This window comes from Fistularia commersonii, chromosome 35 (genome assembly GCF_037954325.1).
Source record: "Fistularia commersonii isolate RoL2024-O1a breed Wild chromosome 35, RoL_Fcom_v1.0, whole genome shotgun sequence".
Classification (NCBI taxonomy): Eukaryota; Metazoa; Chordata; class Actinopteri; order Syngnathiformes; family Fistulariidae; genus Fistularia; species Fistularia commersonii.
In genome coordinates, this window is record NC_141318.1 from 7,695,983 (window position 1) to 7,709,744 (window position 13,762).

General features: G+C 38.0%; 1 protein-coding gene across 3 annotated transcripts in view; it reads right to left on the minus strand.

The window, feature by feature from the left end:
- The window catches only part of frmpd1a (FERM and PDZ domain containing 1a), a 40,517-nt gene that overhangs the window by 19,512 nt on the left and 7,243 nt on the right, over nucleotides 1-13,762 (minus strand). Inside the window, exons 2-5 of one of the 3 annotated variants that reach the window (XM_086142736.1) lie at nucleotides 11,608-11,743; nucleotides 8,386-8,499; nucleotides 856-978; nucleotides 437-600 (exon numbers count right to left, since the gene is read on the minus strand). In XM_086142736.1, coding sequence (XP_085998862.1) covers nucleotides 437-600; nucleotides 856-974 — 283 coding nt within the window. In that variant the 5' untranslated portion in view covers nucleotides 975-978; nucleotides 8,386-8,499; nucleotides 11,608-11,743. The remainder of the gene's footprint in view (nucleotides 1-436; nucleotides 601-855; nucleotides 979-8,385; nucleotides 8,500-11,607; nucleotides 11,744-13,762) is intronic. The other 2 variants (XM_086142735.1, XM_086142737.1) reach the window with 2 other exon arrangements.

Sequence of the window (13,762 nt, forward strand, 5' to 3'; positions counted from 1 at the left end):
ATATATAATATAGGATAGCTTTTAAGCTGATTTAAATTTTAGCTGTTTGGGACAGGAGGAGCACATCGTCAGACAAAAAGATGAATGCTGTAAGATATAATTTGGAAAGGAAGACTATTTTGAATGTTGGAACTGAGATAGAGTCCTTATCATTTTTTTTTTAAGTAATTTCGAAAAGTTTTCAACACTCAGATGAATTAGAGTAGACATAAAATTAATCATCAATGATGAAATAAGCTGAAAGTAATGTTCTTTGAACTGAAGGAACTGATCATGCTATTGTTCTCAGCGATCACATTTTCTGCTAATTTTGTCTTGTTGGTAAGCCAAGAGTGTGCCTTAACAGACCGTCTTGCTTTTCAATACGAAAATATATTTTTTTTACAAATACTGAAAATATTTTCCTCTTGTTATCATCTTATACGTCTTAACATACCTGGAGTAACTTCTTGCACCAGGATGGGTATCTGAGAGGACAGAATGAGGCCATGAGAGTTGATACTTGGGTCTCGTGGAATTTGAACATTGAAGCGGAAAGGGTAATTCCTAGAATCTGAGCCACTGGACTCTGAGGTCTTCCCATCAACTGCAACTCTTTCTCTGTAGGTGTTCAGATGTTGAAAAAAAAAAAAAAAGATGAATAAATCAAAAGTATTTTGACCATTCACTTTATAGTATCAATGTGATCAACTCAATATTTGTCTAAATTGGTAAAGAAATGAACAAATCTATGGAAAAAAATTGCTAACATTCCACAAACATTCTATTTTCATATTAACAAATCCTGTCGTATGTTATTGTAATTTGTAAAAATGTTTGAATGCAACTTAAAGGGACAGAACCACAGAGGTTTACCTGCTGAGAGAGTGAGATCTGCTCCCCAAATCTCTGGATCGTCTCAGCCATCGCCCAACCACTTGCTCAACCCTACTGGTCCTGCGGGACGGGGAGCGACTCCTATCCTGTGACTCCATTTACCTATCAGGGTAAATATGAAAGGAATTGAAAACTTTAATTTATCAGATAGCTCAAAAATCTGTTAAATATCTTGAAGATTCAGATTAAGAGATTATATTAGGATGTACATTCAGCCATGTCAAACGTTTAAGCTACATCAGGGGACACAATTGGTTATGTAAAATGTGAGTGGTATACCTTGCCATAACAATGAACATATGGTGCACTAATCCAACTAAGGAAAACAATACTTTGCAATAATAATGGGACCTTCAAAGTTAATCCTATCCACCTGAAGATTCTTCGAAATCCAATCTTAGATAAGTGAACAGGAAAAGCATACATCTATTGGAGTTGCAGAGAGATTTCTGGGTATTAAACACAGACTGAGGGTAACTATTATGCCCCTTGTTTTTCCATGTTGCCTAATGGGCTCTTAGCAAAGGTTATGAGCCAAATGCCTGCATGTTGCATTCAAGCATCCACACAAATCAAAATCGATAGTCCTAATTTCCTACTGCAGTGAGGTCTCATTTAAATGATTCCCTGTTGTATTTGCGATGAGTCACAGTGTCATCAGAAATGATTGCTTCAAACCATGGTGGTTGTAGCTGAATGTAATGGACATGAATTATTGTTGAAATCTTCTGGAGGCAACTTGCCTTGAATTTCTTCACTTGAAGATGTTTCACCCCCCATGCAAGAGGCTTCTTCAGTTCTAATGACCACAAAAAGAAGATTTCGACAAGAATTTACCATGACCTGGATGACTGAGAACCTCCACAGATACATAATGGCCATGGTGCCTTTGGGGTTTGCTCGGGCTGATGTAACTTTTGAGTTAATAGTTCCTTGAGGTCTCAAACCCTGGAATATTTTAGGTAATAACATATCAGATTAAAAATTCTCACAAGCTCTTTGAGGACTTACAAGGATACTGACTGTCCTGCAACTCTCATATGACTCCAAAAGGGAAAGTGCTGTATTTATGTGCTGATTTCCCATCTTATTTTACCCATGTATGTTACACAAGATATACAACTGTACTCATGCATTCATTATTCATTAATTCATTAATCCATCCATCCATCTTCTACCGCTTATCCTGCACTCAGGGTCATAGGGGCAGTGGAGCCTGTTCCGACCGTCATGTTACGGGAGACATGGTGCACTCTGGACTGGTCACCAGGTCGAGCACAGAGCCACATATACAGGACTGTCTCAGAAAATTAGAATATTATGATAAAGTTCTTTATCTTCTGTAATGCAATTACAAAAACAAAAATGTTATACATTCTGGATTCATTAAAAATAGACTGAAACATTGCAAACCTTTTATTATTTTAATATTGCCGATTATGGCTTACATCTTAAGAAAACTCAAAAATCCTATCTCAAAATATTAGAATATCATGAAAAAGCAATTTTTGTTTTTTTAATTTCATTACAGAAGATAAAGACCTTTATCACAATATTCTAGTTTTCTGAGACAGTCCTGTAGACACAAACAACCATTGACACCCCCATTCACACATCTTGGCAATTTACTGTTAAATTAACCTACTACATCTTTTTAGTCTTTGCACATGTTAAGTGTTTTGGAGCGGAAGTCAGAGAAGCCAGACTAAGAAGGTTTGGTCATGTACAGAGGAGGGATAGTTAATAAATTGGTAGACAGATGCTGGAAGTGGAGCTGCCAGGCAGGAGGTCTCGAGGAAGACAAAAGAGAAGATTTATGGACGTAGTGAGAGGATATGAAGTTGGTTGGAGTGAGAGAGGACGATACAGAGAATAGGGTTAGATGGAGAAGGTTGATTTGCCATGGCAGCCCCTAAAGGGAAAAGCCAAAATGAGAAGAAGAAGATCTTTTTGGTCTTTGGGAGGAAACCCTGGAGGAAACCCACGCAGACAATGGGAAAGCATGAAAAGCCACACAGAAAGGCCCCCAGTTGGAAATGGGACCCTCTTGCAGTGAGGTGTGAGTGCTAATCACTGCACCATCAGACACAAACAGACTAGGTTATCCACAGCAACTATGTTCACGGTGATTGTAAAACAACTGGCATTATAAAGAAAAGAACACAAAATGAGCAGAGTAATGGGACTTTAAACAATTCAGGGCACTCCTTTCTACTCAATCTGTACATATTTTGTCACATAACCACATCTGTCTGGAGCTCTAATAAGAACATCATGCTGCAGGACAGTATACACATAGCATTGTGACAACCTGCTTAATCTTGGGCAGCACCTCCTTTTCAAAACAAAACTGCCATGACCCATCAATCATTGACATCCGAGGCAGTACTGTTGTATTTGGCATTAAGACCTGCAAATTGTGACGTGGAGCTACCATGAATTTGATTTGTTTTTCGAGTACATCCCACAGATTCTGAGTGGGACCGACATTTGGGATATTTGAAAGCCAAGATAACAACGTGACACAATGTACCCCAATGTTCTCCTAAGCATTTTTGAGTGTGGCAGGAGAGATGATACAGCTGAATCACATTCATTCATACTGTTTACAGGAAGAGGTGTGTTTGGTCTGCTTTCATCTTGAGATGGGTAGTACTTCTAAAAGTTCCTTCCACATGAGTGACAGGACCGGAGTAATCCCAGTAGAACATTTTCAAAGCATTGCACTTTTCTCACTGCATCCGGGTGCCTGTTTTATTTCCCAAGTAAGTGTTGCACCTGCACTTGCCCTAATGAACCACACTTTACATTTACAACATGTGGATAGCCAAGTCAAAATCTTCAGTTGCTCAGTGGTTCAGTTTTGATGCTCATGTGCCCAGTGTAAGTGCTTTAGGAAATCTCTTGCTGGACTACTACATAAAGCCACACCACCAAACAACTGACAAGACTGCATCAAATGTGGTGATTCACTGTCACTCAACAGTCCTTTTACCACAGACTAGTAAAGTCTGTGGTAAAAGGACTAGTTAAGTGAACACTGACTATCTACTTCCTCATAAGGTTAGATAGAGAAAAAGAGAGATTTTGAACCAAAAACTAAGAAATGGATTATAGATGGATGAATGAATGAGTAAATGTTCTCAGTAGGCAGTGGTGTCTGTCTATGAGCAGCAGGAAGGAATCTCCCCCTAATAATGCTGATAATAGGCATTAGAATGATCGATTAGAGGAAACAGGAAGATGAGTAGAGACTGGAAAAGAGGAGTTGCGCATGAAAAAAATGGAAAAGAGGTAGAAATATACAATGCATCTGGTAGAGTATAATGTGACAAGGCATAGAAAAAAAGAAAGGAAATAAGAACGTGGTAGCAGCTGCAAAGCTTTGTGATGAAAGTGCTGGGCCACACAGCCAGCAATATGTCCTGTGGGATCTTTCGTCATAAGCACATTATCTGTCCATCTGTCTGCGAATCCCACACAGCTCTCTCTCTCCTTTCTTTTCATCCCATCGGGTCCTTAATTCACTTTCTGTCATTTATCATTTGTCTTCCTTTTTGCTTTGCATTGAGCATCTCATTTCTCAGTTGTAGAATGGTACAATCTGGGGATGTTCTTAGACTTGGAGTAAAATATAATATTTCAATATGGCGACCTTGAAAGGGAAAATATATAGTTGTTTACATACACATATAAATAGATCCTGAATCCTGTACACATTCTGTATTTTTTAGAATGACAACCTAATTTTCTGTTAGCATACATTGCATTAGATAAAGTAGATACATTAAAAATACCAAAACCCAATAAAGTTGACTAATATACATTCAGCCCTCCTATGATAATTTTACACATTTGCCATCCTCTGTAGCGTTGATTGACTGTAAAGATAAAGTACACTAAAAGCCGACCCACTCAAGCAAAGTGTTTAGTGTAGTGCGTCGAGTCATAGTTTCTATCGGTTAAGGTATTTTGTGGAGTTGTATGTTAAATGTTTAGGAGCAGGCTACATCATTTCATGTGAATGAGTTTAATTATTAGATTAAGGTTTTTGTTTTTTTTTAACTTTTATGGATATAGCAATTTTAGTGGGCCACCCCATTGATCAGGAAAAAAAAAACCAAAACAATGGAAAACATTCTGATGGCAAAATAAAAGCATGGCCTAAGCAATGGAACCTCAAAATATGGCGGCCAAATCCCTAAGTGCTTGACGTACCCACATTCTAAATTATTTATTCATCCATTTTCATCAGCTTATCTGGGGCTGGGTAATGGCAGCAGAATGAATAAGTCTACCAATATATGTCCAGCCCCACACTCTAGCCCTTCCAGGGGAACCCCAGGGCATTCCTTGACCAGACAAAATATTTAGTTCCAATAGTCTGACTTGGGTCAATCATGAGGCCTCCTTCATGATGGACATCCAGTTCCAATGGATTTGGAGCTGGACCCCCTTCAACTGACTGCTTCCATGGAGAAGCAGCTGTTCTATTGGCCATCTTGGAACATCTATGCTGTATATACCCAGGAAGGTAAAGCAGTTTCCGCCCTTTGTCTTTGCATGATGAATATTTTGTTTATAGCTTGACTGTGGTTATATGTGCAGGACTGTCTCAGAAAATTAGAATATTTTGATAAAGTTCTTTATCTTCTGTAATGTCATTAAAAAAACGAAAATTACTTTTTCATGATATTCTAATATTATTCTAATGTTTTTGTAATTGCATTATAGAAGATAAAGAACTTTATCACAATATTCTAATATTCTGAGACAGTCCTGTGTATATAGGATTGGAATTTTACAAAGACTGGGAAATGAAGGGGTTTCCTTTTTGAGACTCCTTCACCAGACAAAGTACTTGAAGCGTCATAAATGACACCAAACTACATATTTAACACACTAAAATTACTCAATGGCGGGACCCAGAAAAGTTTGATGTCTATCACTGAGGGAGCAACTTATTTCCACACATAACGATCGATTCAGGCTTTTTCCAGGAGAGCACCATTGACTCTGAGGTCCAGGCTTTGAACATGACATGATCGCACTCATCTGCAAACTGCTCATTAGATTACCGGAGTTATGTAGCCAAAAAGTAGACAAACCATTAACCGCTACACCCATACATACAAAGGCACACAATCAAACAGACAGACTTATACACACCACTCACAAATACTTATGACCCAACTTTGCCATGAGATCATCAATACCACTCACCAAATCAATGAGAAAACCCCTAAAAGAGCCCAACAATAAAAGACTTTGACAGTGTGTCAGAAGCATAAGCTTTCTTTCTCTTTCAATTGTTATAAAGAGAGAAGGTAGACAAACCCAATAGCACATACTTCCACTGTACCCTCAACAGAAATAAACAACATACATATTCAGATCCCCTCTGCAGTTATAAAAACAGTATTGGTGAACAACTAATATGTGTTCTGGGGCTTCACAAGCAAAGGTAAGTTAAACTGTTTTACAATTATCAAATGGGAGAAAATCAGCCAGATCTACTTTTCTAGCACTCTGCTATTAGCTCCTAGAAGAGGCCAAGCAGTGTAACACTCTTCCAGTTGTAGAAGAAGATATATAATGGTGTAACTCAATGCTGTGATTTGACTGCACTAAGACTAAGAAACTAAAGTATATAATACTATATATTGTATGTTACACAAAGGAAATGTCAATAACATTTCACTTCTTTAAAGCATCCCACTTTTCAGACGATGATTCTTTCATGTGGGGGTTATGAAGGCTATGAATTATTCTTCTATTTTGTTAAATGGTGATTACAGCTTCATAATGTCAAAAGATTAGGCATTCTTATTGAATAAAACAAGTTAGAGGCAGGATTGTCGGAACAAAACATTTACCTGGATTTAATTTAGATTTTTGATTTTAGCAAATGCCACCATGGTTTCAGTGGGGAAACATCTTTGCATTACTTATTTGCACAATCTTGATCCATGTGATGAGACAATAATATAAGAGTTTGGTGATGTTGGTCACAGGCAGCTGACCTCAAGGTTCAAATCATGATATCATCTAGTGACAATTCATGACCTTACTATGATGTGCGAGGCGCACACTATGAAGAACAGTTCAGGTTGCCTCCTAATAGATCTAACTACAGTCTTCATGGATGCCCTTCTTATCAAACACTGCATATGGTCTTTGAGGTTCAAATTACAAATTATCCTTTAATGGTTGATAACTTTGACATGGAGATCGTTCCTTTTTCATTAAGTTGTCAGAGTCTTTTTGCCCCTCATTTCTCATTATAGGTGAGAGTAAATGTAGAAATTATTGAAAAAATATAGACAGTAATAAAAAAAACATTTTTTTAATCAATTTTTGTCTTATACCAATTAATGGGTGAATTTTAACATCAGCATCAAAGCTGGGATTGAGATAGATGACAGATGTTGCAAGGATGTGACAACAAACATAATGTCTCTGGAACACATCACCCACTTGCAGCGTATATTTTGTCGATTCACTAAAATTAGTTTTCAACAATACCATGCATAGTAATTATGAGAAGATGCCATTTGGTTTTACTAAAGTTTGATCAAAAAATCTGTAATCTGTAAATAAGTACAATTTCTTATTCAGATATCAAAGAATATAGACTGCTGTGGTACTTATGCTTTCTATCTCCAGACATTCTCACATTATTCTAACATAGCCTGCAATGTAATAAAATGTAAATTTTCAATGAAAGCCTGGCTAAGGGATTTTCCAACTAACATGATGCCTAATTAACTTTTTAAAATTCTGCTGCTTTCTCAAAGCCTTTTTAGCAAGAAATTAGTAGTATGACGTTGACCTTTCAGCTTGTCAGTATTTCATTATACTGTATTGATTGGATTTACATTTGGCTGATGAGCCAGACCACCATTTCTTTCTATGTTTACCTTTCAATTGTTGTGCGTTTTATATAACAGTCACAAAGTAGACAAAATGGCTACACTAAAAACTAACACTCTGAAACCAGTGATGGCAACAGTAAAAAATGTTACTCTTTATGTGGAGAGCAAAACATCCCAAAGATACTAGGTAGTACTGAACTGTGATGTTGTTTGGGTTAAGTATGAACAAAGAATGAACATCAATGTTATTAGTAGTACATAAATACATTTCTCATGTGGGCTGAGTATGCAATTATGCTTGAAACAACTTGACATACATCTTTTGCATATGTCCTAAATACACAAAAGACAGACACACAGGACAGGCAAATGGGATTACTGAGTATGTCTGCAGGGTGTTGCAAGGAGTATGTGCGTCACTCCTGCTGAGCCAGATTAGACTGATCTTCCTCTCAACCTTACATCTCTGTTGGGGTAACAGACTGGCTTAAATTATAACACAGACAGAGTTTATCACTGGTTCATGACTCACTTCCCTCTCACTGTCTCAATCCCACCCTCTCCCATAATCCTCTAAACTTGTCGCTGTTCGTTTCGTGTACAAACAGTCTGAGACAGACAGGCTGACACACACCTGCTCTCTGCCCTGTATTTCAGGGCTCCATCAAGGCGCCAGTTATAGTCCTTCTCTGTACTCTCTCCATCCATTGCTTGGCTGCGGAGGAGCGAGGCGACGTTTCTTCATTTCCTGATGACAAGCATGCAAGAGATAGAACATTAATGCAGATAAACAGACAGACAGAAAGATAGATTGCACCTTGAATTACATAATTTTGGAATCATTACATGGAGGCAGACGAAACACGGAGAGAAACAACTGGCTAAGAGAAGAGCAAGAGAAGAAGAACAGAGTGCAGAGTAGGAAGGCAAAACCATTAGAGGAAAGGGAGAGAGAGAGACTTTGTCGGAAAGAAGTGAATGACACAGACACTTTACCATTAGAGAGTTTGGTCAACAGACTCAGATAATAACAAAAAGACAGGCTGGAACAATTATGGGATGGGGATTAAAACACGTACCAAAAGGAGAGAAGAGAGAAATGTGAGGTGTTCGTAGAAATGGAGGGACAGACGAGGTGAAAAAGACAGCATGGCTTGCTCACAGCAGGATGGGCCTGCTTGTGCTGTTTGTCAAGTCCCAGTTGCCCCAGCTTTGCTCCAAACACCATCCATATTTAATGAGGCCCTTACAAAGCCCTGGGAAAAGAAATGCTGGGAACTTTTCTGTCCCCCTCCACCAACCACCTCCCCTCCACACAAATTCTCTTTTTTCCTCTGCCTCACTCATCTCACTCTTTGCTTTTGTCTCATCCTGCTCTCCAGAATATGTCTTTATTCTTTCCTCTATAGTTATTTTTAAAGATTTCACTCATCTGGGTTTTCAGCTTCTCCCAAAAGAACTACAGGATATTAAGCAAGCTCACAAAACTATCAGTGCAGTACGTAGTTGGGACTGGGCTTGCCCATTTCAGTTCCCTGCATTTTCTGAGAATGACTTTTCCATCTTTTTTATGCAAGACCTGGAGAAAATCAGCTGTGCTCTTTCACCCATGAAGAACCAGTTTGCAAGTGTTTTCCTTTTCTCCTCTGCATATACACATCTCAAAAACAAATCCAAGCATATGCTTTTTATGAGTGTGTGTGCATGTGTAGGTGCACAACAATGTGTTTGATTTTAGAGTATTGAGAGTATGTATGTTTTTATTATGTGAGAGTGGATGGAACCTGTGTGTGTGTGTGTGTGTGTGTGTGTGTGTGTGTGTGTGTGTGTGTGTGTGTGTGTGTGTGTGTGTGTGTGTGTTAGTCAAAGTGCCGTATACATCAATAATGTATCTAGATAATGCAGCCGCTTCACTCTACTAACAACTAACAGGCATGCTGGTACAAACAGAGGAAGACACAAAAAGACAGGGAGGACAGGGGGAGAGGCAGAGAGAAAAAGATATTCCAAAATGAGGTGAGACAGAACATATTAAAAACACATGATATTCAAAAATTTGAATTGACATGAAAATACATAGTCAATTATTCAAGGTGCCTGTTACAGTATCTTGTATTGGCACCTTGTAGTAATGTGTTGGTCCTACCAAAGGTGCAACCTAAAAGCTTTCAGAAAGCCATAAACAACACTTCAAAAAAGATTTTTCTTAAAATCAGTAATGCAATTTCTGGTTGCATTTGGGGTTTGGCACTTCTTCCTAAAAGTGCCCGGATATAACTATGTGCTGTACGAATAAACTGAATGAGAGTCAATGACCAGGGCTAAATAACAAAAGCCAACAATACCAAAGGATCTCTTATGCTGCTAATGTTTATTCAGTACTGAATAAATTGCATTATATCCGCCTAAGAGCTACTCAGGCCCCTGTTATTGATGTTGTCATGGAAGAATCACCATCTCTTTTTGAAACAAAGGTTTTATTACATGGAGAGAAGACGGAAGAAGTTGTTTGGTTGGAAAGCAATAGGTAAATTATGTGGTATAGAAACAACCAACGGCAAGTACTGAGGATAAACAAATGAAGAAATCTAAACATTTATTTAGTTCTGAAACTCCCTGAAGTTCCCTTAAATTATAGTAAAGTAACAAAATGGAATCTAGTCAAGCTAATTAGTGAAGTAGTTAAAACATGTTTAAGTACCCTCCCAAAGGGTCAGGTTAAAAGTAAAAGTTGTGAATGCAAGAGAACCTGCAACCATGTGCCAAAAACTCCAGATTTCCTGACGCTGAATTTATCAACCCTCATGGTGCAGGGACTTGGTTAGATCTCTCTCTCCTGACAACAACAAAAAGAGATGAATGAACAAATCAAGGTGACATATTTTGCTGTGTGAGCTAAAAGATTTCTACGAAATTGTTATTTATGAACAAAAGAAATGAAAACATCAGTTTAGTGTAGGATGATGATGTCCAGCTTGCTGGTTTATGGATGTCGTCTTTTGAGTGTGCTGTGAATCTCCGCCCAAGGCCTTGCAGAGAAATCTATCCTTCCATTTGATAATTCGATCAATGACACTCTGCATTGAGCCAGGGAATGTATTGAAATAGCATTTTCTAAATTGGTTCAGCCATTAGACACAAAAAGCCTGGCTGAAGGGTGGAATACCGTAAGCGCTTCCATGCAGAACTACATAGGGACACAAAATCCCATCTCAGACATGCACTGATGACCTGACATTCTTTAGGCTTTAGCTGATTGAGCTGTATGTCTTACAGCAAATGTTGCTGGTAAGTGAGCTGGCTGGTCAAAGGTAGCAAGGTCTCTGGTCTGAGTTATCACAGATCAAAAAAAATCAGATGGGATCTAGATGGGATATAAAAAGAATGATGCTGAAGACATCATTTCTAAGTGAGACACAAATACTGAAACAATGATGCAATTAAATATGGCTGGAGCTTTTGGACCTTTTTGGTATGAAACTTCTACAGCACTGTGTGAAGTTCATTGCTAACTTTTTCCTTTTATGACCCTGTACACACATTGAAAAGAAAATCTCCCTCTCTTCCATATGACCAAGACTGCAACACCACTGTCTGGAAAAGCCTGATTGCCAGTGAATTTGCTAAAGTTTATACCAGAAAAAAATCTGAAATACAAGCTTATGCTCTGGAGAGTGGTGTGATTGAGGGTAGATACACCAGATGTTTGGAGGCTAAAATTTATTTCCAACACTTGTTAGGAGGTGGACAAGCCATTTCCGTTTGAAATTGTGACAAATGGAGAGAGGAGAGAGCTCAGCACACTCACGCATTCAGCTGAAGCAGTAGTCAAGAACAACATGGAAAGCTGTCTTACACAAGCGAGGCTGGAGGTCAACACCAGGGAGTGACTTAAAAGGAGGCTCCCAGATTGGCATTAGAGACTTCACATCAACCCAGCACTTGTTTTAATGGACTGCAGATATAGCTGCTTTGTAGACTGATGGTTTTCTCTAGGAATAAGGAGAAAAATACAGAGATGTAGTATATTGTGTTTTGTGATATGTTGGTATGATGTTTATCTACAACAACCTCAAAACATTTTTGCAACAGGAACATATTTGAGTTGGATGGCCCTGTAAAGCATTGCACGTGTTAATAATCTCTCACCGTGAATAAATGCTTCTCAAGGGCCATTCAATGTACAAGCTTCAATCTTTGAATCAATTTTAGTTTTGAGCTATAACAAATGGACTGAAGCAAACTGGACCTCTTCTGGCAGTGTCCTCCCTCTCCTGCTCATTCAAATAACAGTATTAATGAACTGCAGTGGCAACAATTTACCCATTGAACCAACAAAAAAGAGAGGAAAAAAACCAAAAAAAAAAAAAAACAACCCCATTCAGAGGTAACCTTCATATCTGCCTGAAAAATAAAGAAAGTGATACAATAAAACCAATATGTTTTTATATGAGTATTGTACCATTCAAGAATGAAAATTCATCTTATCATAAGAAAACACTGGCAATCCCAACCAAAGACAATATATGGCTCAGAAGTGGAGCTTGAACAAGAAAAACAATAGCTCACTGCACAGCTTTATCACCAAAACATTATGGATTAATTCAAGGGGACAACAAGAAAATCATTGCTTTCAAACAAGCTGAAAATCACAGCCTGAATGCCGCTACCTTATGTGCATGGTAAACATTGCGAAAACAGCAATGTACATCAGAGAGAAAAATAGCATTAGGTCTTACGGATCAGAGATAGAAATGGGGTAGGTTGTCTGTTTGGTCGGTTTGCCTATGTTAAGAGTAGAATGGCACACAGGTTTGACATTTACAAAGTAGTCAAGACATATAATAATCCTGAAATACAAAGATGGGGATAAGACCAAAGTTATGGTGTATTTTATGAATACTATACTTGATCTTAACTCATTTGCTTTATGGACATAGTGAGAGAGGATATGAAGGTGCTTGGTGTGAGAGAGGTGGATACAGAGAATAGGGTGAGATGGAGAAGGTTGATTCGCTGTGGCGACCCGTGAAGGAAAAGCCGAAAGAAGAACAAGAAGTAGCTCATTTGCTTTTTAAATCCGATTCAGAACATATAATCTAAAATAGTGTCACAGTAATGATAAATACATATTACCCACAGAAATAAATATTTTTCAGTTTCAAAGGTCACTTGCTGACCAAACTTCTGATTTCTGAAACAATGATTCTTTAAGCATTACTGGAGTTCATGGTTGTGTGCTGTGGTCTGAAATGAATTCTCTATACATTAACAAGTGATGTCTCTGTCATAAACAATCCTGTATATGTGATCCATTTTGGAAATTTTCACTAAACAATTGCTGAAAGTTCCAAGAACCCAATCATTGGTCCTGTGTTAAGTTTTAATAATGGATCACTGGGTTACCGCTTACCAAGATGTTATCTTGCTATTTGTTCAATATTTAACAAGTTACATTAAAGGTTAATAAAATCTCTCAACATATCTTGTTGTTTATGTTGCATGAGAGAGACAAGTTTTTTTGAGTTGGCTACACTTGTTTCCCAAGGACCTTTTGTATGCTTGTGAAAGAAAACTGTGGGCACAGCATTTGGGTGTAGCGTCCGTTTTACACTAGAAGCACCCGTGAGCTCATTCAGGAGCTTAGTCAGAATCAGAATCAGAATAAACTTTATTTGCCCCTGGGGGGCATTTTGGGGAGCACATGGGGTAGCAGCATCAAATTGTGAACATCAAAGAATTAAAAAAAAAAAAAAAAAAAAAAAAAAAATTAAAAACCTTAGCATGGCTATATGTGTCAAATGCATCGGGAGAGAAGCAGTAAGAACACAGCTGATCTTTAGGAAGTATTTATGTCTAGAAACAATTTCCCACTTCTTTCTTCCCTTCTTGTCCTTGAGAGTCTCTTTGTTTTCCTTGGACTAGAAATTGGACCTAAAACCAGCACAATGTGGCATTATTAATTTACATACTGTACCATAACCGAGCAAAAGTTAACATAAGCAGAAAGT